General features: G+C 48.9%; 1 protein-coding gene across 2 annotated transcripts; it reads left to right on the forward strand.

Moving 5' to 3' along the window:
• The first annotated feature begins 1,309 nt into the window (after positions 1–1,309).
• LOC133351776 (S-adenosylhomocysteine hydrolase-like protein 1) lies at positions 1,310–26,322 on the forward strand. Of its 2 annotated transcripts, XR_009756224.1 has the most exons (18): positions 1,310–1,441; positions 3,100–3,211; positions 4,153–4,290; positions 4,776–4,876; positions 6,006–6,108; positions 7,568–7,662; positions 7,961–8,067; positions 9,686–9,802; positions 12,219–12,282; positions 13,218–13,306; positions 14,537–14,607; positions 14,685–14,779; positions 15,242–15,340; positions 17,328–17,396; positions 18,400–18,478; positions 19,461–19,581; positions 21,357–23,937; positions 26,081–26,322. XR_009756224.1 is itself a non-coding variant. In XM_061567283.1 (17 exons), the coding sequence occupies exons 1-17, from the start codon at positions 1,325–1,327 to the stop codon at positions 21,361–21,363; spliced, it is 1,584 nt and encodes a 527-aa protein (XP_061423267.1). In that variant the 5' UTR covers positions 1,310–1,324; the 3' UTR covers positions 21,364–24,038. The 2 variants fall into 2 exon arrangements, 1 of the variants encoding a protein (XP_061423267.1); XM_061567283.1 differs by lacking the exon at positions 26,081–26,322 and having other exon boundaries at positions 21,357–24,038.
• The last annotated feature ends 195 nt before the right edge of the window (positions 26,323–26,517 follow it).

A 26,517-nucleotide genomic window follows, 5' to 3' on the forward strand; every position in this document is an offset into this window, starting at 1 on the left:
AGATCCAAGAATATTAATTCCTGCAGCCACAAAAATTTTAAGTTATAATTTCACATTCAGGTGATCAAGCCAGGTAACTGCATCTGGACGTATTGGCGGTACAAAGGTGTATGGAATAATAATAAAAAATCTAATGTTTACCACATTTTTTTCACTATATTTAGAAAATCTCGCGGGGTAGTGCGTCAAAATCAGTTCTCGTGATGTCGAAGCTGTCGGAAGACGAAAGTTATGAGCAGCTGGACACGAAGCTTCACAGTCTGTTGAAGTAAAGCACCCAGCCTGATGACGTTTGGCTCAGCGCTTTGAATCGTGCCCGAGACTTAGTCGGATGGCGAGGGTTAGGTTAGAGAAACATGAACAATTCTGCCTATATTGGAAAACCTTGTCCTTAAATAGAATTTGTTTTTTTCCCACGAGTTTTATATTTTGACCTCATAACCCTAACGATCCCTACTTGCCATACTATCATCGGCGGGTCAAGATGACGACGAAGATGATGCCCCAGTCCCACCTGAGGCTCGTAAGGCAACGCAAGAAAGCGGCTGCTGCTGCTCCAGGCGCTCGCCTTACAAGTCGACCCAAAAAATCGCATCCCTCGGACCCAAGCCAATGGTCAATATTGACCCTTTCTAAACAAGTCTCCGTATACTGAATACACCTTCGAATCGCGTCGAACTTGGCGACAGGGTCGATGAAAGGCTGATAAACAGGTTTACTGATTCAAATTTCCATTTCAAAGTGTTTTATGAGGACCGGTGTGTGACGTTGCACAGGCGTACCGCCAATTCGTCCGTTTGTCGATCGGGCATTGCGTCGTTATATGTTGCTACGTTATGTTCTGGATGACCACAGTCGCTAACACTACTGGAGAGTTTATTTTTTTATATTTCCCATTTGTGCATCAGGTATTCGCATCTTCCGCCATCGTTTGTGCAAGCGGGTGCAGTTTCGGTAGGGATGGACCATGAGCAACTTCGTGTAAGATATAAAAAAACCCCAGGTGATCTTCTGAGTTGGGTCTTTCACTAGGTGGCGTTTGTCTGACTTCGTGCGTGGTACTGGCCACCCACCACCCCTTCGTGTACCCTTCCGGCCTTCATCGGTGCTGGCTAACAGCACTTGCCCAAACAGTCCATTGCAGGCTATTTGGGGGATCTTTGTCTTTGTAGCTTGAACCTCACAGGCGCTACTCGCTAACAGCACTTGCCCCAGCAGTCTGTTGCAGCAGGCGGGAGGGGGAGGGGGGGTTGGGGGTGCGGTGACCTTTGGGGGGGGGGGGGGAAGGGGTCAAAGGTCGTCGTCGGCCTCATCCCTGCTCAAGATGGCGGACGAGCAGCAGCAGCAGCGGGGAGAGGAGGAGGCGGAGGAGACGACGCCGGCAGCAGCAGCAGCGGCGGCGGCGGCGCGAGCAGCCGCTCAGGCCAAAGCGCGGCCCAAGGTAGCGGCGGGAGAGAAGGCGGCGCGGGGTGAGGGAGATGCGGGGCAGGCGAAACGCGAAGTGGCCGTGGTCAATGAGGGGAGCGGTGGCGCAGCGGTTAGCGCTACGCTGCGACCCGGGTTCGATTTCCGCTCACGGTCAACACCACCAGTGACGATTATCTGAACCGGTCCCGGGCCTCCCCTAGGTCGACTCAACCTCAAATGAGTACCCGGTGCGGTGTGTAAACATCGCCACTGGGGGAGACAAAGGCGGTCGGGCGTGGTGTTGACCACCCACCCCCCTCGTGTAACTGTGCCTGTCTTCATAGGTGCTCGCTAACAGCACTTGGCCCCTACAGTCTGTGAAGGCTACACGGGGGGGGGGGGTCGTTGTGGTCAGTGAGGCTGGGCAGGCTCCTAGGCCTCGCAGTGGAGACGCAGCGAGACGTCTGCCCCCCGTGGTGGTGGTTGTGGTCTCCGTGTGGCTGAGCGGCTCGTGGGGGTCTCGGTGGTTCGCGAGTTGCACTCCACGAACCTGGCGGGGCAGAGTTCGGTTTCCGCTCACGGTGACGTTTATTTGGTCCGGTCTTGGGCCTCCTCCTAGGTCGACTCGGCCTCAAACGAGCACCCGGTGCGGTGTGTAAATAACGCCACTCGGGGAGACAAAGGCGGCCGGGCGTGGTGCTGGACACCCACCCCCTCGTGTGCCATGCCGGTCTTCATAGGTGCTCGCTAACAGCACTTGGCCCAACAGTCTGTTAAGGCTACACGGGGGATCTTTGTCTTTGGTGTGTGGGGAGCGGTGGTGCAGCGGTTAGCTGTGTTTACCTGGCCACCCGAGTTCGATTCCCGCTCACGGCCAACATCGGTGACAATTATCTGAACCGCTCCTGGGCCTCCCCTAGGTCGACTCAGCCCCAAATTAGTATCTGATGCGGTGTGTAAAACATTGCCAACTGGGGATACAAAGGCGGCCGGGCGTGGTGCTGGCCACCCCCTAGTGTGTCGTGCCGGCCTTCATAGGTGCTCGCTAACAGCACTTGTCCTAAAAAGTATGTTAAGGCTATTACGAGGGGGTGGGGGGGGTCTTTGTGTAGTGAGGGATTGCATAACAAGGGGATTATTCTGCATTGATTGTTGTGATTTGATACGTGAACCACCCGGCCAACTTGTTTAGAAGCTCACAAGCAACACACGTTAAGCGGGGGACCACGGTGGCGAGATTTAACGACCTCGCCTGATATACAGAAGGTCGTGGATTCGATCCCGACGCTGTATATTTGGAGTTCTCCCCGTAGTCGCGTGGATTTTTCTCTGGGTCCTCCGGGTTTCCCCTCCACATTTAGAAACATGCGTTTAGAGTACTTGGTTGCTATAAATTGACACGTAATACGCCACTTCGTTGAGCTATTATTTGTGGTCAGGTCGCTTCTAATAAAGAGCGATATAGCTCGGTGAGCCTTACCTGGTAAAATATAAAAATAGTGGCGTGCAGTCCGCAAGTGGCGCTTGTGCATTTTTCTGCCACCCCCTCTGCCCTTGTGCTGCGAGGTAACTCGCACACACCTCGTCGTCGTCGTCGTCGCACCACATCAGGATGAGCTGCGTCCCTGCCTCACTGCTTACGCGTGCCCGTGCGACGTGGCCCCTCTTGCCCTTCGTCATTTACGTTTTTAGAAGATCCAGTTCGCGGACCAACTGCAGGAGGTGAGCAAGCGGCCCATGAAGACGGGAGTGGCCGCGTACTCGCGCTCCATCTCGCAGTCTTCGGCGGACAGCTACAGCTCCGGTGACTTCCGCACAGCGAGACACACGAGTCGTACGGCAGCGAATGAATGGACGGGGAGTTTTGTGTTTAATGATGCCCACCACAAGCGTTCAGTTCACTGCGAGTGGAGCAAACAGCGGCACGTAGTATTTTACGATTTTACGATGATATACGTGTCCGTCTTCAGTTTTTCTTCAGATTCCGGAATCGGAATAAAATCGGAAGAATTGTTTTTTATTATTTTATCGGTATCGAGGCTCTCACAAGTCCATGCGGATGTGCGTGTGGCTCAGTTTGGCGCCAGCTATCATAGAATGCAATCGTGTCACTACAGTTCTCTGCGACGAGTACATTTCCTTTAAAAACAACAGCATTCCGAGATTCAGTGGTAAAAGGGACCCACCCTGCAACTTACAGACGTCTCGGAACAGGAAAAGGTGAATACACCCACTTGCAGTATTAACCAGGATGGCCTGCAGAGTTTGATCAGCGAACCTCTGCCGCCAACGGGTGACCACGGTTTACTGCAATCGGGCCCGGCTTCCTAAATAGGTGTCATGGCATCACAGGAACAACCAATCGGAATCAAGCCAGATATTGGCCATGATGTCATGATGCCTGTCTGAGAACCCAAGGTCATTAACACGGTTATTCTGACTTCTGAGGTTGCTTGGTGCAGTTTGAAGTAAACATCGCGTATCACACTGCAAAATATGGCTGTAATAATTGGTGTTTAACTTAGTGAATTTAAACAATATTTGGAATATTAAACGCTTCTACACGCGACAATTTAATTTGTTTGGCTGTGTTGGGTGGTGGAGTGTTTCGTGATAAAAAAAAATTGCCCAGATCGTTACGTGGCCTAACCCAAAATTCTATGACGTGTGTCAGGTAAAGCCATGATAATATTAACGATGAAACATCTGCGTTGACTGATTCATTGCTGGTTCCTGTATTTCCAGCGTCTTTCTCGGAGAGCGAGGATGAGGTTTCCCCGAGGGAGAAGCGACAGTCGAACTCCAAGAGCAGCTCAGACTTCTGTGTGAAGAACATCAAGCAAGCCGAGTTCGGCCGCAGAGAGATCGAGATTGCCGAGCAAGGTAGGGAATGATAATCGTAGCGAGAGCGTCAACGGTGATTTGTGCTTGATAGAGCCGCCCTCCTTCGTGCCGGGACGTTTCAGCGCTTTGCACGCAATAAAGGGCACCCCCACAATGGCAGCTGCCCCAGTGGGCACAAGGTAAACTCAGATCCTGGTCAGCAAGTGAGTATTTATCTGCCAGTAGGGGAGGGTGGAGGGGCGATGATTTGCCATGTGTAATTCTAATTGAGTAATTTGGAGGTAATTTTTCAACATTTGGCTGTTTTGGCAAATACCAGTTACATTGTGTAGATGCTTTTTAGCTATGGGAGAAACCTGGAGGAAAACCCAATGCAGAACAAAGAGAGGACATACAAATTCCACGCAAAAAGGCGGCCGAGTCAATGGCGGAGTGGTTAGCGCCTCTTGCTGCGTGCTGCAAGTGTTACCATGGTGCTGCCGCCATCCTGTCACCCAATGAAAATGAATGATGCACCATTGCAGAGATGCCGGCTCTGATGGCGCTGAGGAAGCGGGCCCAGGGGGACAAGCCCCTGGCTGGAGCCAAGGTGGTCGGCTGCACACACATCACGGCGCAGGCGGCGGTGAGCCCACACCCTCGCCGTCAAGTTTACGTGAACTACACGGCATCCGTGGGCCCCAGGTCGGCTGTGGTCGAGTCTTTGGTTTTGTAATATATTCCGATTTTGAGGGGCGCTGCCACAGTGGTGTCGAACAGTTAGCAACAGCAGGGGGTCGAACCAAAAAATGGTTAAACGGAGTAAACCAGTAATTGCATGAACCAAAATTGAAAACCAAACCTTCCATCAAATGTCCTGCTCTAGAATGAAACTCATACCCTACAAAAAGAGCATTTGGTTACTGGTTTTAATGAGTTAATTCATAAAAAAATTGTGCTTTATAGATTCACTGATTACTCTAGTGGGGACGTTTGCCATGGTCAGTTAGGTCACTCGGGAGCTACCACAGCAGTGCAACGGTCAGGACACCGGACTTGCAATCCAGAGTAGTTGGCTCAATTTAAATCTCCTGGCCGCAGGGCCGTCCATAGGCAGGTGTGGGCCCCTCGACCCTTTCAAACTAAACTGGAAGTATTACATCTGATACCGTGACGTCGAAGTGCGGGGCCCGGGGCGGTCGCCATGATTCACCGGACGGCTCCGTCTGACACGACCTGCCACCGGATGGCTCTGCCTGGCCATGGCAGTTGAAACAATGGGGGATAAGTTGATTCGCTCACCACCACCTCTGTCCACCCAGCAGTTTGCGTTTAGTATGGGTGTGCCCACTTTCAATACATCCGATCAACGTGGAAGATTACCGCAAGTCCCTTCATCAATGGCGTGAGCAAGCAAGGTGCCCCTTCCTCCCTCCAACCCAGCTTAAATATACGCTGCCAAGCCTGGTGGTGCCCATTCAGACGCTGTCTTTCCGACAGACCTGTTCTTCACCTGAGGATGGCTGCTTGCGTTGTGGCCGAAACGTCGTGAGAATGATTTTATTCTGTTTTCTTTTTATTATTTTATTATTTCCCTTCTACGTGACTTTACCGAAAGAACCAAGAAGATGAATCCCTGCAGTCATGAAAGCTTTAAATCGAAATTTACTTTTGTACTTAAAAGAGTTTGGTTTGTGATGCTAATGCCGTGTCATGTGCGATGCTAATGGCGTGTCGTGTGAGACACTAACACCGTGTGTCATGTGTATGCGCAGGTGCTGATAGAGACTCTGTGTGCCCTCGGGGCGCAGTGTCGCTGGGCAGCCTGCAACATCTTCTCCACGCACGATGAAGTGGCGGCTGCACTCGCCGAGTCTGGTGGGAATGCGAGCAAATCCCACTCTCCCATACTACTCAACTAAACTGTTAAACTATTTATATTTTACCAGGTAAGGCCCACATATAGCTCTTATTCAGAAACGACCTAGATATCACAAATGATAGCTCAACCAAGTGGCTTTGTGGGAATTTATAGCAGCCAAATACTCTAAACGCACGTTTCTACATATGGAGGGAAAAACCGGAGGACCCAGAGAAAATACACGCGACCAAATATACAAGCATCAGGGTTGGCATCGAGCCCATGGCCTCCTGTTTGCCAGGCGAGGTAGTTAACATCTCAATGCTACCGTGGCACCACGACACAGGGTGGCAGTGGTTGACACTCATGCCTCACAGCAAAAAGTGTCCTGGATTCCGCTCCCAGCTTGCATGCATTTCTGTTCTGCATCAGTTTCCTCCGGGTTCTCTGGTTCCTCCCGTAGATAAAATAAAAATATACCAATGCTGAAAAATTAGCCGCACAATTACTTGACTGGTGATACATGTCGCAGGACACTCCTCAAAGAAAGTCTTTCTGGGTGAATACACGTAAGAATAGCAGTAATACAAATTGGGAGAATTCCATCCTTGCTACAACATTAATCGATTCCTCTGTCCTCACCCCCACGGGCTCCATCATCATCACTCTGCTAGCAAAAGCCAGATGGCCTGCTCGCCAGTGGCTACTGTGAGCTTGGGTGTAATCTTATACTGTTCCCTTTCATCATCATTGTCAGCCATGGTCAATCCACTGCTGGATGAAGGCCTCTGCAAACCGCCGCCACCTCCCACGATGCAACAGTCCATCCAGCACCTGCACACTAACCGATTTCGTTGTTATTTTATCGACCGTCACCCCTGCGACTAGCTTATCCTGCCGGAGCCCATTTTGCTTCACAGTTTTTAATGATCTCATTAACCCGTGTACGTTTCTCTAATCCACGTGTTCCTTTTTTTGTGTGCGTGCATGTCTCCATGCTTCTTTTGTGTGCATGTTCGCTCTTTGCCCGAATCACCTTGCACCCTGTGGGCATTACCCTGCCATTAGGCGATGATGATTGCTGCTGTGGCGTTCTCATTTTGAATAACGTCAAGGGAACTTTACAGCCACAGTGAAGGGTGCGGCGTGTGTTAACACGTTTATTTGTATTATTATTATTTGATACAAAAACACTTGGTAAAAGAGTAGGTTGTACAAAGTCACTCCCCATAAAAAAGTATAGAAATATCAGACGAGGTTTTTTTTAGGTTGATTGATATCACTTGTTCTGACGTGTTTATGAACAAAACATAAACTTTTTGGAATATTGTACCGTAACAATCTACAAATGTTTATTTTTATACAACACAAAGACAACCTTAATGGCATTGGCATGGCAACTTATTATTTTAAAAGGAAGGGAGTGGGGGAACAGAGTTGGGTACCAGAGTGACTCGACATGTTCTTCTCTCGCAGGCTTCTCGGTGTTTGCTTGGAAGGGAGAGGCGGAGGATGACTTCTGGTGGTGTATCGACCGCTGCATTAACGTCGAGGGCTGGCAACCGAACATGGTCTCCAACACACCACACCCACTCCACGACACATACACCCCACACAGAAAGACAAAATAAAGACAAAGATCCCTCCATGGTCGATCAAAACGAGTAACACTTTGTAAGGAAGATCAATGGTAGCTGTCCTATGGGCAGACTTGCCTCTGCAATAGAAATGTGCAATTTTCACCGCTGGCTGAGGGCTGTGGACAGGAGATGAGTTCCGCCTTCAAATGCTCATTTGAGCAGGAACTCGCCAACTTTTTGCGTATTTTACCGCGCGGTGACGGTGAGATGGCGACGCCTGTGCCGACAGATCCTGGATGACGGCGGGGACCTCACCCACTGGATGTACAAGCAGTACCCGTCAATGTTCCGCACCGTGCGGGGCATCGTGGAGGAGAGTGTCACGGGCGTGCACAGGTGCTTCATGCACAACAACAACAACCGTCATTCGCCACTAAGTGGCGGTGATGTGAACACGGCGCTTGTGCCAGGCTATTTGCACTTTCAGGCAACGTTAAGTGTCGAATGCCCGCTGGCAGGGCTTCACGGGACAGACCCAGGTGCCATGGGTTGAATGACTGAGATGACTGGACAATGCACCACCTGTGCCCCCTACTGTGCTGTGTTTTAGCCGCGTGGCTCAGTGGTAGAACGAGTGGCTCGCAATCGGAAGGTTGCGATATATAATCCTGTTTGGGGGCTGACTCATTCCATCATCCCTGCATGTTAGGTAAAAACGAGTACCACTTTGTGAGGAAGATCAATGGTGGCCGTCCTATTGGCAGACTTCCCTCTGCAATTTTCTCCACCGGCTGAGAGCCACCTGCCTAAAACATAGCACAGATCATCACCATCATGACTGCTACGCTTGTTTTATTCAGGAAAGCCTCGCCCAAGCCTCGAGACTCAATTTCAGGAGGGTCCTCTTAAGTTTTTATCTGGTAGGGGACGATGATTGCTCTGTGTTTCTCTTAGTATTTTTTTCTGCCTAGGGCCCCTTCCCCCTAATTGCAGTTTGTCCCATTGCCACACAAGGTGACTGCAGCAACCTGTAATTGGGCTTTATTCTGCCAGTGAAGAGCGATGATCGCTCTTCTCTGTGTCATCCCAATTGAGTAATTTGCAGTATAATTCTTCAAATTTGGCAATTTTGGACCTTGACGCTGGGGCACAACAGCCTACTCTTATTCGCATGACGTCACAGGATTGTTAACGTCCACTGCGAGTGCAGTGGACGGCAGGTGCGTTATGGTTTGGCTAGATATTGGAGATTGCTGCGCTTCTACTGTGCAGCGGCTGCGAGATCTGGCGTTGGGTAGAAAGCGTCGGTAGCCAGGGAGATGTGGTGGCGTCAGCGTCTTCGTGCACGATGACAACTTGTTCCTAAATGTTAACCGTAGTAGCCTTCCGCATTCAAACCACAAATTTCTGCTACAGGCTGGTGAAAGCACTACCACTGGACCACGTTGCCGCTCCATAGAACAACGTTGCCCCTTCAAGTTCATGTATTAGGTATAGCCCTGTGAGCCATTCGGCTCTTGAATCGGGTGCAACCACAACAAACAAAAAACAAAAACATGAACAAAAAAACATCTTAAAGTGAATATGTGACTGAGTGCAAACAGAAAATCCCAGAAAAGACAGCAAAATGTTGCAGAAAAAAACACCGTACACCAACGCTGTGTGCAAAAATCCCAGTTGGATGCAAGTCAAACAACCAACAACATCCACAAGACAACTTAGATTAAGGCCATCAGTCTAACTCTGTACTACAACAAACAAACATGGCTAAACCAATATATTTTTTGAAATCACCAAAATAAAGCCATGAAACCAATGAAACAGTGATCATAGGAACTGTGATGGAATTTTCACAATAAATGGCATAAACAACATGTACTACCAAAACCCTGCAGCCATAGCTGGCTGCATGAGTCACTCCACAACGTCATCTTGAACTTGGCTGAATGCTACCGTGGCATTGCACGCGATTGTTGAATGCTCCTTCTGGTGGTTGCCGTGTGTTTGTGTGCAGGCTGTACCAGCTGTCCAAGGCCGGCAAGCTGTGCGTGCCAGCTGTCAATGTTAATGATTCGGTCACCAAGCAGAAGTTTGATAACCTGTACAGCTGCCGGGAGTCCATTCTTGATGGGTGCGTAGGGCCTCCGTGCGCAACTCACACTGATAAATGTTAACGCGTGTTGTGCGGTCTATATATTTGTATTTATATATATCTCTAACCTGGAAAATATCGCTTGAGAATGAACGGCTCGTTGGCAAGGGTGTCCAGGGTGTCCAGGGTGTCAAGGGATGCATACATAGCAAATACGTAATGACAAATATGGTAAATACAGTAAGGCCTCGTTCTTTAAAAACTGACAATAGTAGAATTCGCGATTGTAGATATGGTATGTTTATATAGGAAAAAGGGGGTTAGATTCTCGTGTCTGACAACATACAAGAGAAAATTTCAATGTTTCAACATATTCATCCTTTACTCTACATATAAATAGCATCTATATACTTAATTAAATTGTACAATGATACAAATAGATAATAACACAAATAATACAACAATATGATACATAATTTACCTCAACACTTGAACGTTAACGATACACCAACTAGGCGTCCGTATGGCACCTCAACGAGTGGACGGCTAGATGCACAAGGCAATGCGTGTAATGCACATTAAAAGGTGCAAAACCTGAACCAGTATACAGTAAAACCTTGGATTGCAAGCATAATTCGTTCCAGGAAACGTGTTTGTAATCCAAAGCACTCGTATATCAGTTGTGATCACGTGACGCTCGGCAGACAAAGCGTATACACGCACTACTCGTATTGCAAGACCTCGCTCGTTTATCAAATTAATATTTATTTAAAAAATTTGCTCGTCTTGCAAAACACTCGCAGACCAAGTTACTCACAATCCAAGGTTTGTTTACTGTACAAATATGAAATTGTGAATAATCGAATTTCGTGAAAACTTCCACAAATGAAAAGGTTTTACTGCACGTAAATATCCATACACATACATAGCAAACGTCAAAGACATACACCTAAAGAATACACGTATACTTAAGTATGTTGAACTTCTTTCGCACCGTACGTAGCCAACCGTGGTAACAGACTGTAGGGGCAAGTGCTGCTCACGAGCACCTAATGAAGGCTGGCACAGCACAAGAGGGTTGGGTGGCCAGCACCACACCCTCCACCTTTGTCTCCCTCGTGGCGATGTTTACACACCGAACCAGGCACACTTAAGGCTGAGTCGACCCAGGGGAGGTCCGGGACCAGTTCAGATAATCGTCACGTGGTGTTGACCGTGATTGGGAATCAAACGCAAACCGCTACACTACTGTTCCCCATAGAAAGACAAAGACACATCAACATATAAACATGCACACTCATCCGTACATATGTAGTGTGGGTTTCACGATGGCGGAGACGCAGGTTTGGAGGCAACACGTTTATTAACACAAAGCTACGATACAGCACGTACCGAACCCTTAACACTCGAAGGGGTTACGGCCCCTTCACCCGCTGCCTAAGGAGGTACTGCCTGCACACTGACGTGCCCCACTACTGGGGCCACGGTCTCTGGGTCCTCCGGCTAGAGGTGACCTAGGGGAGGCTGTTCTGACCCAACCCATCCAAGGTACAGGTTCCGACCACTGGCCTGCTCGGGCCAGGCCCTTACAAGGACGGCGGGTCAGCTGAGTCCCAGGGTCCGAGCTAGCCGGGCTTCAGTCTTCAACTGGCCCCGGACCCGTCCAGAGGTCCGGCTTTTATACACCTCCCAGGCCCTGGCCACGCCTCCTTCCCAGAGAGTTCCGGGGGGGGGGGGGAGGGGTCGCGGGGGAACCTAGAACACCCCACAGCCTCCCCCCTGCTTTGGGGCTGGGGAATCTAGCGACCTTTATGTCGGTCCAAGTTACTGCCCCTGGTGGGCCCTGTCTGCTACTGCAGGTAAGTACACGTAGCCCCTTTACAGCGCGCTACACATATACCTAGAAATCGAAAGCAGGCCACGTATATAACAAGGGTGCCTAACAGTTGCTACTCATTGCAATAATTAACAGGCATGGAAGCGTGCGCTATGTCTTCCATCATAATTATATGCTTATGACTTTACACATACGCAGTGGCGTCACTAGGGGGGTGTGGGGGGTGCGGACCGTACTGGGTGACACCATCAGAGGGAGTAACACCACAATGACTGTCTATAACATTTTTGTGCAGTGTTTCAGCAGAAATTTATTATTTTTTATTAAAAATATCCCTGTAGTTATAACAACAACAATTTTCGTAAGCCCAGCTTACATGTACTGTATCAATATATCTACAAGGCTAAAACTCTGCTAATTTACTTTTTTAACCTTCTAATGCGCTCCGGTCAGAGCTGTCATTATTGCCCAATTACAATGATGCTTCGAATCATGTGGTTTCGTCTGCATGCGCTACAAGCACGCGCTGTTGTTATCATCGCTGCTGGTCTCTACTTTGTGTGAAAATCCCATCCGGTAATATTTTTTTTATGTCGCCCACCCTCGTGTCTTGTGCAGTCTCAAACGGACTACAGACATTATGTTTGGCAGTAAGCAGGTGGTGGTGTGCGGATATGGAGAGGTGAGCTCTTGTGTCTGATACAAACTTATCTGGGGTCTAGCACCCAGTTCCTACCGAAACTGCACTCAATAGAATTCAGAGTAGAACAGCAGTCAGGGTGAAGGATGATCCAACACTCATTGATTCACTCCCGTCGCTCGCTCACCGGTGGTCAGTCACCTCCGTGTCACTCTTCTGCAAATGCAATTGGCGTGGTTACTGTTCTCATGAACTTCACTCGTTGATTCGTGCACCCGTGTTGAGGACTCGGTCTGCCACACACCGACCGCTTCATCTCATCCACACTTGTGTTCAACCAACACTGCAGGGCATAACAACTCGCTCAACCACTTACTCGCTGATCCACTTAGCCAGTCAATGATCTATGCTCCCACTAACTCAACACACCGTGGGTCTCGACACTTCCCTTTTTGATTATTCCCTCGCATCGTCTCTTTTCCCCCAAGTTGTTGCAATAACTCTGGCTCCATTCAAGAAACGTGTTAACTCTAATCACAACTTTGATTGTGCTGTTTGTTGCCGGCCGCTTGATGTTTTAGGGCTTTGGGGCTGTGTTCAGAAAAATTGTGTTTAAGAAAAAATATATCTAAATGTGAGTGTTGTGGCCCAGTGCAGGCTGTTGAGCCCCCATTTTGCAAATGTTATTCGCTGCTTATTGTGTGATTCACCCAAAGGTCCCATAATGGCAAACTTTGTATTGACTTCAATATTCCATGCCTCATCAGCAGTCGCGCAGTCAATCGGTTTGATTTCTGCTCGCAGCCAACGTCGGTGACGAATATCTGAATCATTCCGTGGTTTACCCAGGCTGATTCACCTTTAAATAAGTACCAGTGCGGTGTGTAATGAACATCAGTGCGCATGGTGTTGGCCACTCCATGCCTGGTTCGCCTTCGGAGGTGCCCGCTGACAGCGCTTGGTCTTGTGGCATGCAGGTGGGCAAGGGCTGCTGCTCTGCACTGAAAGCGCTGGGTGCCGTGGTTTACGTCACGGAGATGGATCCAATATGTGCCCTGCAGGCCTGGTAAACATGTCGAGTGGTTGGGTCCTCTGCACCGATACATTTACAAAGTGGCAGTGCTTTTTCAAAAACATTACTATAATAATGATAATTGTTTTTTTACCCTTTTATCTGGCAACAAAACTGACACCTTTTTATACAAGGAGTCATGTTTGCATTGACCACAATACCTGAGGTCGGAATGCAAACAAAAAACACAACTCTTATAATGTATGCACTGTCCTTGAAATTGGTTGGTCCACACCCGAGACAGCTTTTCTTAGAGCCTAGTCTCACATTTGTGCATACATTATCAGAGTTGTGTTTTTTGTTTGCATTCCGACTGCAGGTATTGTGGTCAATGCAAACATGACTCCTTGTAAAAAAAAGGTGTCAGTTTTGTTGCCAGATAAAAGGGTAAAATTTTTTTTATCATATTTTGCTACTGGCAAAGGAGGTTCCAATGGTGTAAAAACATTACTGTGCTCTAGTTAATGCTGGCTGCGAGGGCTATGCGTTGAATCACTTCACGTGGTCAACAAAATACACCGACAGCACACGTTTGTGTCTCCATATAGACAAGAATACTGCGTCGCTCAGCTGGAGAGCGAGCGGAAGGTTACGAGTTCAGATCCTGATTGGGGTCCACTCAGCCCATCATCTCTGAGTCAATAAAATTAGTACCACTTTGTGGGAAAGATCGACAGTAGTTGTTCTTTGGATGGACTCGCCACCGTCCTAGGAATGTGTCATTTCTGTCTGCAGGGCCCTAAACAGGAGATGAGCAAAAATGCCTCTGCTCAATTTAGTAGGAAATCACTGACTATATAAGACTCGTTTTTATCTCATCCAAACTGTTCAACCAACACACTTCAGGTTACAACAGCACACCTACTCACCCACTCACTGTCCCACTCACCAACGTACTCAACCACTCAGTCAGCCACTCACTCACCCACTCACTCACCCTCACATTCCACCCACTCACCCAACCAGTCACCACACTGCAGGTCACAACACTTTTCTTTCTGCTTCTTCCTCGCACTGCTACACTTTGTAATTCCCTCCCATCGTCTCTTCCCAAAGCTCTTATTAGTACCCTTGCTCAATTCAAAAAACCTTTTCTTACTTCGATAGTGCTGTTTGTGGCTGACTGTTTGACATACTGGGCCTTAGAGCCTTTGCTCACCAACTGTTTTAAAGGACGAAATGAAAATAATGAAAGGCCACATGTTGTGCGTTGTGGGAATGCAGCTTAGAGGGCTACCGGATTGTGAAACTCGCGGAGATCGTGCGTCAAGCAGACATCATCATCACCTGCACAGGTGAGCTGCGTTGGGCCCTGCGGCACACGCCGCCACCGCGAGGGCCCCCGTTCCGAACTCACTCGCGCCGTTCACAGGCAACAAGAACGTGGTGACACGCGAGCACCTGGACCGGCTGAAGAACGGCTGCATCGTGTGCAACATGGGCCACTCCAACACGGAGATCGACGTGGTGAGCGCGAGCTGGCACACGCTGGCACGCAAACACTGACAGACGCTCGCTTGCTCGCTGATATGCGCTGGCGCACACTAACACACAATCGCTTGCTGTGACACGCTAACTCATGCCGACACGCTGACACGCGCTCGCTCCTGCTGACACGCTGACACACGCTCCCCCGCTAACACACACGCTGACACACGCTGACATGCTCACACGCTGACACAGACACACCGTCATGCACCGACACGCTGACACATGCTCGCTAACACACACTGACACCCTGACATGCTCACGCGCTGACAGACACGCTGACACACAGGCACTGACACGCAATGACACGCACGCTGGAGCACGCTCGCTGAAACATGCTGACACATACAGGAATGCTTGTTTACACAGGCTGACACACACTGACACACACACACTCTCTTGCCGATGTATGCGTCTGTGTGTGTGCGTGCGTCTGAGCAGGCGAGCCTGCGCAGTCCTGATCTCACGTGGGAGCGAGTGCGAACTCACGTGGACCATGTGACTTGGCCCGATGGAAAGCGCCTCGTTCTGCTGGCCGAGGTACGGCCATGATCAATCCACTGCTGGATGAAGGCCTCCCCAAGCTGTGACCACCTCTCACGATCATCTTTATCATCCGTGGCCGATGCGCACGCCATTTAGCTCCTGGACACGAGTTGTTTTCATCGCTCCATCTGCGTGGGGGACATCCTCTTCGGTGCGTGCTCTCATTTGGCCGCCATTCCGTAATTAGTCGTCTTGCCGTGACGTGGCCGGCCCAAGTCCCCTTCGTGTTATTAAGCCATGATGTTTATAACTTGTGCATTTTCTCCGATCCGTATGTTCATCCTGTGTCTCGGTGTCATTCCCAGCATGCGTCACTCTTTGCTTTTTTTGCGCACTTTTCATCTTTTGTGTCATTGTACTTGTCAGTCTGCACGTGCCTCATCCAGTCACCATAGTGGGTCATACACACTCGTTAAAAATGTCTTGGGCACATTGCCACGTTTCGTTATCACGTTCAACTTCATATTTTATTCCAATCCGCTCTCACACACATTTTGCGTCATCATCATCAACCTGGTCCATCTTTAATTAAAAAATCCCATCAGATAAATAATGACACAAGGTATAGGACGATAAAATATTACACACAACCACATCAGTGACACGGCCCAGCAGGCTGCCTAAGAAGATGTGAGTGGGTGAGCGAATGGCTGAGTGAGTTGGTGAGTGGGACAGTGAGTAAATGAGTAGGTGTGTTGTTGTGACCTCCAGTGTGGTGGTTGAACAGTTTTGATGCAGAGGTTCGTGGGTGTTCAAATCCAGAGGTTTCCCTGGTTAATACTGCAGTGTATGAACCATACAATACCACGTGCCATCAGTTTCACTCACAGTGGCTGATAACTAGTCACAGTGGCTGACGTCATTTGAAAGAGTTGGAAATTGTGCAGGTGCCACGGTCCAAATTTTACACACCGCAAATTGCTCAATTGGGAAACACGCAGAGCAATAAATCATCGGCCCCTACTGCGAACACTTTGCAGGATCCACGTGAAGAAGAGTCTTGAGACTCGGTGAGGATTTTCTGGCTCTTGAGACCCTCAGGGCAACAAGATCCAACAAGGGACTTGATGGTCTGTGTCCTGCGTTTCGACATAATCTGGGACTATATGGACATTAATTCTAGATTTGAAGCTTTCGTGACTGCAAGGATTCATACTCTTAGGTTTTTTCGGTAAAGTCACGTTGGTAAAAATAAATAATAAAAATGATAGAAATGATAATAGAAATAAAATAATGAATCACGACGTTTCGGAGGCAACACAAGTCTCCGTCATCAAGTGGGAACGTCACAGCTAAATTTACTGTATCAAGTTTACTGTATCAAGTAAATTTAGCTGTGACGGTCCCACCTGATGACGGAGACTTGTGTTGCCTCCAAAACGTCGTGATTTATTATTTTATTTCTATTGTCATTTCTATCATTTTTATAATTTATTTTTAACTACGTGACTTTACCGAAAAACCTAAGAGTACTATATGGACAGGCAAACTCCCGAAAGAATGTAAGCAGGTCAAAGTCATCACCATTTTTCTGGCCCTCCACCTCCAAGCTGATGGAACGTGTCATGTTTGCCAGACTTTACTCATTATCGACCCCCAAAAAAAAAAATCGGTTTTCAAACTAGGCTTAGCTGCTGCAAAACAGACCTTTGCCTTCACCACCCTCATAGAGGCTGGTTTCCAGCATCAACAGAAAATCGGCACAGCAATGATTGACCCCTGTGGTGCTGCCTATGACACTGTTTGGCATCGTTGCTTGCTGCTGAAGTTGGCCAAAATCATCGGATGTCGTTCTTCTTGTTCACCTAATCGACATGATGCTCAGTAACCGTACTTTCAGGGTGGACCTCGCTCATGTCTCTGCGTATCATTGCTTTCTTTTTTATTTTGCTCTCTGCATTTGCTCCTTTGCTGGTGATTTATTTATTTTTTTCTTAAGCAATTCCTTTGCTTTTTTTCTGTTTTTGCTGAACGTTTTTAGGGCCGTCTTCTGAACCGTAGCAGCTCGAGTGTGCCCTCGTTTGTGCTGTCCATCACAGCCACCACACAGGTGAACTGACACGCAGTGCGCGTCGGTGCTTGGTAGTGCAACTCGCCACTCGCCATACCACTCACACTATCGATACCAGTCACTGACCACGAGTGATACCACTCGTACAATGCCAGACGCACTCAGCACTCACTCTCATGATACCACTCACACTCACGATACCACTCACACGATGCCACTCAGTCACCGCTCACGGTATCACTCGTACTCACCCTCGATAGCACTCGCCACTCACGACACTATTCACCACTCTCACAATACCACTCACACAATATCACTCACACTTATACCATTGACACTCACGATACCACTCACACTCATGATACCACTCACACAATGCCACTCAATCACCGCTCACGGTATCACTCACCCTCGATACCACTCGCCACTCACGACACTATTCACCACTCTCACAATACCACTCACACAATATCACTCACACTTATTATACCATTGACACTCATGATACTACTCACGATGCCACTCGCACGACTCGCACATACTCTCCACTCGGACACACTTGCCAACCACGCAAACACAGCCGCAGACTCCCACTCGCACACACCAACACACTCACGTCAGATGTGTGCTGATTGTACCAGAAGTCATGCTCTTGCTCTGGAAAGTGTGCGTGTGCATATGCTAAACGTAAAAAACGTGTGATGACATGAGATCCCAATACTTGCATGTGTGCATGCGTGCTTGTGTGTGCACGCGTGTGTGTAATGGTTAACGCGCTGCGCGAATAACCCGGCGACCCAAGTTCTATTCCCGCTCACTGCCAACACCAGTGACGATTATCTGAACTGGTCCTGGGCCTCCCCTAGGTCGACTCAGCCTCAAATGAGTACCTGATGTGGTGTGTAAACATTGCTACTTGGGAGACAAAGGTGGTCGGGCATGGCGCTGGCCACCCACGCCCTCGTGTGCCATGCTGGTCTTCATCGGTGCTCCCTAACAGCACTTGCCCCAACGGTCTGTTCTCTGCGCGTGTGTGTGACAGGCGCTGGCTCTAATTGAACTGTACAATGCTCCAGACGGACGCTACAAACAGGATGTGTATTTACTGCCGAAGAAGATGGGTGAGACATTCACTTCATCCCTGCTGTGCATTCTTTTTCACTCTTTGACATTTGCAGCGTTCATAATACCGTTAGGTTTGTTACGCGCTGCACAGCCGTTCGTACAGTGGCCGTTGTCACAGTTCTACTTCGTCGCAAATGAACTCCAGAACTCCCATTAGACCAGCACCTACAGGACACGAGTGAGGGAAGCTGACAAAGAGCTTCAGAATCCCAAAGACGGTTCAAAAACGTTATGATCTCTGGGAGGATCAGAGCAAAGTGCTCAAGGCTCGCCCATCGCATTATGCCCCAAAGGATGCCGTTACTTGCGTACTCTGTTCTACAAAATATTGTATGCACAGAAACGCACAAGTGTTGTTCGTGAGCACATAAGAGGGCCGGTCTGGCACACCTATGATGGGGTGGGTGGCCAGCACCATGCCCAGCCACCTTTGTTTCCCGACTGGCGATGTTTACACATTGTTACATATTGCACCAGGTGCTCATATATGGCTGAGTCGACCGAGGGGGAGGCCCAAGACTGCTTCACATATTTGCTACCGATGTTGGCCATGAGCGGTGATTGAACTCTGTTGCCGGGGCACCGCATTGTGAACAAAAGACAGCTCTCTGTGTCGTCCTAGACATTAATGTTATTTAATGTTTTTTAGCCAGGAAAGCCTCACTGAGTCTCAACACTTTTTTTCAGGAGGGTGCTGCTAAATTTTCGTAGTAGGAGGCAATGATTGCTATGCTCATCCCAATGAAGTCATTTGCAGGTAATTTTTTTTTCAAATCCAGAGCGGCCTGCCGAATTTGCACCGCGAACCTCTGCAGCAATCCCCAAGCACGCTTCCACCGTTCCACATTAGTCCCCAATATATTTCCAGACATTGCAATATGTGGCCTGATCAAGTGAAGGGGAAATCGGTCTCTATTGGAAGCACGTTATTGTTGGTGCTTCAACAGACTGTGTGTATCACCTGTGTCCGTGTCACAGACGAGTACGTGGCGAGTCTGCACCTGCCAACATTTGATGCTCATCTCACCGAGCTCACAGACGACCAAGCAAAGTATCTGGGGATGAGCAAGAATGGTCCTTTCAAGCCAAACTATTACAGGTGGGCAGCACATGCACGTGCCATAGATCGGCCCGTATGGCCTTAACAGACTGTAGGGGTTAGTGCTGTTAGCGAGCAGCACCTATGAGGGCCAGTACAGTGCACGAGGGGGTAGGTGTCCCAAGTGGCAATGTTTACACACCGCACCAGGCTCTAATTTGAGGCTGAGTAGACCTAGGGGAGGCCCAGGACCGGTCGAGATAATCGTCGCCGATATTGGGCACGAGCAGAATTAAACTCGGGTTGCCGGGTTCGTAGCGCAACGCGCTAATCGCTACACTACCACTCCCCACTACTAAGGATCCACGGGCCTCACACACACGCAGTCGCTGGAGTGAAATAGATGTTTTATCCTTGATCCCGACCAGGTGGATCATAATCGAAAGGTTGCCAGTTCATATCCTGGGTGGGGGGGGGGGGGTTGACTCAGACCATCATCATTCTGGGATTGTAAATTGAGTACCACTTTGCCAAGAAGATCAACGGTGATTGTGTCCTGTGGATCGACTTGCCCCCATCATAGGAATGTGTCAATTCCACGGTCACTTGGCCCAGGGCCGTAAACATGAGCATCACTCACTTTGGCTGCTGACGTTTGATGCCAGCCTTGTCCATGTGACTGACGCAATGTTAGGCCTAATGTCTGTATGTACGTTTAACTTCTTTTATACATAGCCAACCGTACTAATCGGAGGTGCGGGCACATTGGATGCAGATAGATGCATTGGATGCAGATGTTGGTCAGCGTCGTTTATTTCACAAGGAGACATATTAAACCCTAATTTAAACACTTATAACAGCATTGCCACCACTGCTCACGTTGAACCAATGCTCCTAAGTAATGCACTCCCAGAATGCTATGCGTATGATCGGTCTGTCTACCTGGCGGGACAGACGATTGGAGCAGGAGGATGTCGCCTGCGAAGTGATTTTGTTACATTCTCCACAGAGATGCTGGTGATCTCTTTGGGTCACTTGGAAGGACGTTATTAACCAGTTTAAGTCATAACTGGCTGTGATGTTTCCATCCTACCTGCCGATGTTAGTAGTTATTTTCGACTCTCTGGTGTTACATTAACAGGTTAGATGTCTCACTAACAGGTTAAATGTCTCACACTAACACAGCCACCGTTGCTGGTTTTCCTCGATGTGGCGGTGGCGCTACGATCTAACATTAACATGCTAATCTCTCACAATACAACGGCCACCTCTGCAGCTTCGTAGTGGAGGTAGCTCTCCGATATACCCAATCTGAAATTTACATGCAAATTTCATCACTAGCCCCGCCCACTTCGCTTATGACCCTTGGGCCACACCCATCTCAAACCTTGATAACATCCTGCCTCAGCAGCTCTCCCGCTATTCTTTCACCTGATGACGATTGCTTGTGTTGCGATCGAAACGTCGTGATATTTGTATGATTTTTTCTGTCTACGTGGCTTTACCGAAAGACCCAATTAATATGAATTCCTGCAGTCACGAAAGCTTTAAGTCAAGATATCAAATATTGGTTACCAACATCACATTTTCAACCTAGGAGTTGTTACAAAGGACATTTTACAAATACAGCCATCTTCTTCCTACGTGCCGAGGAATGGAACGTGGCCGAGAGAACGTCCACTGAGGTTCGTGTAACAGGTGCTGGGTGGATTGTTGGGTTGCCAGGTCGCGAGAGCTGGCAGCCTCCCCAAGGTGAGGCTTTCATCCAGCAGTGGATAGATCGTGGCTGACGATGACGATGATGGGAAGAGTGACGTGTGTGTTGTCGTCTCTAGATATTGACGCAGACCAAGAGGTGGAGCTGACCCCAGGCTGGGCAGTGGAGGCGACCTCCACGGCACGGTGTGCTGCATCGGCGACCGTAATCATGAGCCCCCTGGTGGTGGTTATAATCATTCAGCTTCGTGTAGCCACCTTCCTGCAGCCGCGGCCCCCCCGGGGCACCACTGACGTCCACTGTGCTAGTACAATAGAGAGGTTTGTGTTCATGTTTTTTTATTTGCCAGGACAGAGGGCGTGTGTGTGTGTGGAACACGATTGAATATGTGTTGAATGAAAACCCTTTCATCTTTACTGCCAGGACAAAGTGGGTGGCCCGGATATCACCAGACACATTTGAACCAAGTTAAATGATATTGTTATTATCTCAACACTCATTCATGGAGTTGTTGAAACAACCAAATATAGGATCACAGAGCTTGGGCAATTGTCAATTCTGGCTGCCTTCCTGCTCGTCTGGGGTTTCCCCACGGTGGCGTGACGCGGTGTGCACCCGTAACGACGCTCGATACAAATACAGCAATTATCATTCCTATTCTCACTAAAACAGCGACATTTCATCACATTTTCAGGGACTATTACGAATATGCAGAAATGCCTCGGGGTGGGAAAAATATTTTATCATCGAATGTTTTCAGAAAGTGAAAACGCCTGACGCGCGCGTTGACGATTCCGCGGTTAGATGTAGCACAGCGACGTGCGCGTGTTGTCGTAGAGAGTAGTGTCGCCTTAGCGTGCGTCTCCGCTTCAGTGCTAGCGCTGTGTTTCGCATTGAGAAGCGAATCGACTCTTCTGTCAATGCAAGCTGAGGGCAAATCAAGTTGCCCTTCTCCCCTACCAACGTTACACAAGGTGCAATTTGTCACATTTCCAGTGTGTACGTATGTAGAACTTCTCTCGCACCATACGTAGGCAACCGTGGTAACCGGAGGTGCGGGGAAAGGACAACAAACTAAACATGTACGTGTGTTGAACTTCTTTCGCACCGTACGTAGACAAACGTGCTAATCAGAGGTGCGGGGAAGGACAACAAACTAAACACGTATGTATGTTGAAGCTTCGCACCTTCCGTAGCCAACCGTGCTCATCGGAGGGAGGCCTTTGTGCAATAATAGATTGACACATAACTGATAGCAACAATATTAATTATGACACACATAGCAGGTGAATTATATTGCCTTACTGTGGGATACGCACTTTGAACTAATTATACTGATGCATATTAGCTTGGGAAGCCTCGCAGGGTCTCAAGACACAATTTCCGCAGGATCTTGCTACATTGGGATGTTCGGTTAATTCCAGCAACGAGAGTTTGGCTTCTTGCGAGAGGTAACCGGAGAACGTGGAGAAAAGGCAGCACAGAGGAGTGGGTCACACTTAAAGCTCCACCCAGATGGATTCAATAATCCATTGCTGTACTGCCATCTTCTGGCCAGCCCCTACACTACAGCACCTGCTAGTCCCAAGCACCCTCGCGCTCGACCACGATCCAGGCTATCGGCCCGGCTGCTGGCGGCAATGTCCAATCGCTGAGGGCAGCGGTCTACGCGCACCCTCCCATCACATCACCCCCCATCTCCCTACCCCATCACATCAACCCCTATCTCCCCATCACCACCCCACTATCACCTCCCACCCCCCTCCCATCAAATCGCACCTTGCACGTTGGTTAGCCGCAGGCTGGAATTGCAATCCAGAGGTCGCCATTTCCATGCAGTCTCGCGGTGCGACAGGTGAAACAACGTGGCAAGTTTCTCTTATCCCTCCCACGGCCGTTTCAATCTGGCCAGCGGTATAAATAGGTGCACCACAGTCGATTTTGGCAGGTCGCGTGTGTTGGGGTAAATTGTGGGCACGCCCACCTCTTCCAAACACGTCTGGTCGGCGTGGACAAGCAGATCAATACCGCTTGAGAATTGCCTCGAGTGGAGGCCATTCTGGCAAGCGGCGGCGTGAGCGAGCAATTGCGCGCAACTCTCCCCCGTCAGCCAGTACCCAGCTGTAGCCTTGTCCGTGCATGAGGGTCCTGCGTGAGTCCACTGTTCGCCATCTGTTGTGCGCGCACACGAGGGGATCGCCGCCACATCCCCAACATTACCACAGCCCCCTGGCTGCAGCTCCGCACGATCCATAGTGGATTTAAATCGCCACTGTTTAACGCGCGTAAACTGCCGGATGCAGTGTAATAATTACAGCGTATCAATTGTGACACTTTGTTTACCCAGGAAAGCCTCACTGAGGCCCCGAGACTTCCTCAGGAGGGTCCTGTCGTGTTTTCTGAGTGTCGGGCAAAGTCGCGCCGTATTTCCCAGTTGAGTCGGTTTCAGAGTCATTTCTCATATTTGGGCCATGCTTCTGGGCGCCCCTGACACGGACGTGCTCCAACACTGAAGCGTGAAAACCCAGGTCTAGTCCTCGATTCCTGGGATGAAAGTGGAGCCCCCTTTCAAGCATCCACGTGTGCAGAGGCAGCAATCGGCAGCGCTTTGGTAACGCGTTATCCGCCGGTTTGCTTCCAGTGCCAAATAACATTCACATTCTGTCACTCGGGGGCGCGCCTCATAACTCGCACGAGAGGTTCTGTGTCATTTCGATTTAAAGCTTTCGTGACTGCAGGGATTCATCTTCTTGGTTCTTTTGGTAAAGTCACGTAGAAGGGAAGTAATAAAATAATACAAATAAAACATAATTAAATAATTCTCACGACGTTTCGGCCACAACGCAAGCAGCCGTCCTCAGGTGGACCACCTTCTTGGACCACCTGAGGACGGCTGCTTGCGTTGTGGCCGAAACGTCGTGAGAATTATTTTATTATGTTTTATTTGTATTATTTTATTACTTTCCTTCTACGTGACTTTACCGAAAGAACCAAGAAGAGGTTCTATGTCATGCGTGTGCACCTCGGCATAATGCGTTCTACACTAACGGTTACCAGTGGAGAGTTCCTGCAGCTCAATTGAGGCATTGGTAGTCGTCTACTCGTTTACAGCCCTACAGAGCCGGTGGTGGAAGTTCCACGTTACCACGGTGGAGGCGAGTCTCTCTGTAGGATAACCACTCGTAGACGTTGCAACACAGTTGTTAATGTTTTACAGACCCGAACCACAGTGTGAACTCGCAACATTTAGATTGCGAGCCACGCAGTGAGCCACCTTGCTCATGACAATGACCAGCAAATTGCATATTTCTACACGTCCAAAACCGCGTCCCAACGCACCGGACAATATACCCAGCGATTCTGCTAGGTCCCCACATCTGATAAAAAATTGACACCTAAGCTCTCTGCCTCCTGCGGTAATTCACTGCACAAACAACCCTCCACCGTGAAAATTACATTCGCATCTCCCTGTAGGATAACATCGCCCTGCGCACACACTCGGGGAAATCGGTGTGGCTCCTGCGAATGTGTCGCGGCTTGGCGTGTGACGGTGAATCTGTGGGGTCGCAGTGGGGGGCAGTGCTGGGAGGGCGGGCGCGCACCTTTGGCAAGTCGGCTTGCTTTGCGTTGCGACAGAATCGCGATTGCGCGGGCGTCTATGCGACCAGAGACGCGGGTTCCAAAGCTTCGGTCGAGAGTGAAGATTGTACAAGACGTGTATCGGACAGCTGCGTGCCACGGAGACGGCGTGTGGGCCCCGAGTCCTGGCCGCCGTGACGGCGCTTGTCACAAGGCGCGCCTGGGATGTGGGTTGTGTTTCGACGCTCGGGGATTTCGCATTACAAACGCTCGATAACGCTGGTCAACACACTTTTTCTGGCATAAGGTATTCCAACGGTTTAAAGGTAATTTTGGGGTGCTGATTCCAAATCTGACATCAGTTTTTGTCTATCACATTAGGTTTTTGAGATATCAAATATTGCATTTTCAATAAAAATGCAGAAGAAAAATATTAAATAAATGGATATCTACATAAAATTATATTATAAACAATATCCTAAAAAAACAGCACCATATTTTAACACTAAAGCAGTCACTGACTCGCAACAACTTGCAATCATAAGTGACAGAGTTAATTTCGGGTAAAATCAATGAAAATGGGGTATACCGATAGCATAAAACTGAGATGGTGATGGAGCAAATCTGAGATCAGATTTGGAATCAGCACCCTGAAATCAGTCTAAAACAGCTGCAAAAGTCCAGGCCAGAAATAAATGTTTTTTTTTTGTTGACCAGTGTAATACTCGTCAATAGCGCCATGGTTCTGAATATGAAAAGTGTATACTGTACTGGGTTAGGCGACGTTTCGGGCAGTGGCCCTTCGCAGCACATACGTTTAACGTGTTGCTCTCCAGCGCATTCGAGGCAAAGGAGACGCTGACTTTATTGTTTCGCTCCTAAAAAAAAGAATGACGATGACAAGAACCGCGACGTATACACCAGAGCCGTGTTGCAGCGATTCCGGTCCCATTTGCGTGTAACCACTAAATAGCAATGCCTCTTCTTCTTGGTTCTTTCGGTAAAGTCACGTAGAAGGGAAGTAATAAAATAATAAAAATAAAACATAATAAAATAATTCTCACGACGTTTCGGCCACAACGCAAGCAGGACGGCTGCTTGCGTTGTGGCCGAAACAACTTGCAATCATAAGCAGGTGCTTGCGTTGTGGCCGAAACGTCGTGAGAATTATTTTATTATGTTTTATTTTTATTATTTTATTACTTCCCTTCTACGTGACTTTACCGAAAGAACCAAGAAGATGAATCCCTGCAGTCACGAAAGCTTTAAATCGAAAAGCAATGCCTCTGTTTACGGACAAGAATCAAACGCGTCACACAATGCGCAAAGGGGCGATTTGGGGTGGGGGGAGAGGTGGAGGGTATCAATTTGCCCGAAAATGTTTAATTATCATGATGATTGCGTCAAAATTGAAATACTTCCCGTCGACAGCGTCTCACGTCATGAGGATCTTGACGAGTACATTTCCGTTGTTACTGTGTCTGCAAATAAACACGGCTATTGCACTCGCGCGTAAACACCGTCGTGTTGTCGCCGTCGCTGCTGCTGCTACGTCTTCTTCTTCCTCCTGCCCTTACGAGCCCCCTTCTTGGCACCGGGGCCTTGGGGCCACGCGAAGCCGCGCATGTTGAGGCCGTCTTGCACCCCGTGCGCGATGTAGTGCAAGTTGAGTAGCGAGGCGGGGCTCAGCAGGGACGATG

This window comes from Lethenteron reissneri, chromosome 38 (assembly GCF_015708825.2).
Source record: "Lethenteron reissneri isolate LAM-NWPU_2019-01 chromosome 38, ASM1570882v1, whole genome shotgun sequence".
Lineage (NCBI taxonomy): Eukaryota > Metazoa > Chordata > Hyperoartia > Petromyzontiformes > Petromyzontidae > Lethenteron > Lethenteron reissneri.

What these genes read in the sequence shown, in the direction of transcription:
- LOC133351776 (XM_061567283.1), top strand. Translation starts at nt 1,325, where the DNA reads ATGGCGGACGAGCAGCAGCAGCAGCGGGGAGAGGAGGAGGCGGAGGAG. An exon ending in AGGCCAAAGCGCGGCCCAAG is followed by an intron (nt 1,442 to 3,099) that starts GTAGCGGCGGGA and finishes TTACGTTTTTAG; the next exon opens with AAGATCCAGTTCGCGGACCA. An exon ending in CATCATCATCACCTGCACAG is followed by an intron (nt 14,608 to 14,684) that starts GTGAGCTGCGTT and finishes CGCCGTTCACAG; the next exon opens with GCAACAAGAACGTGGTGACA.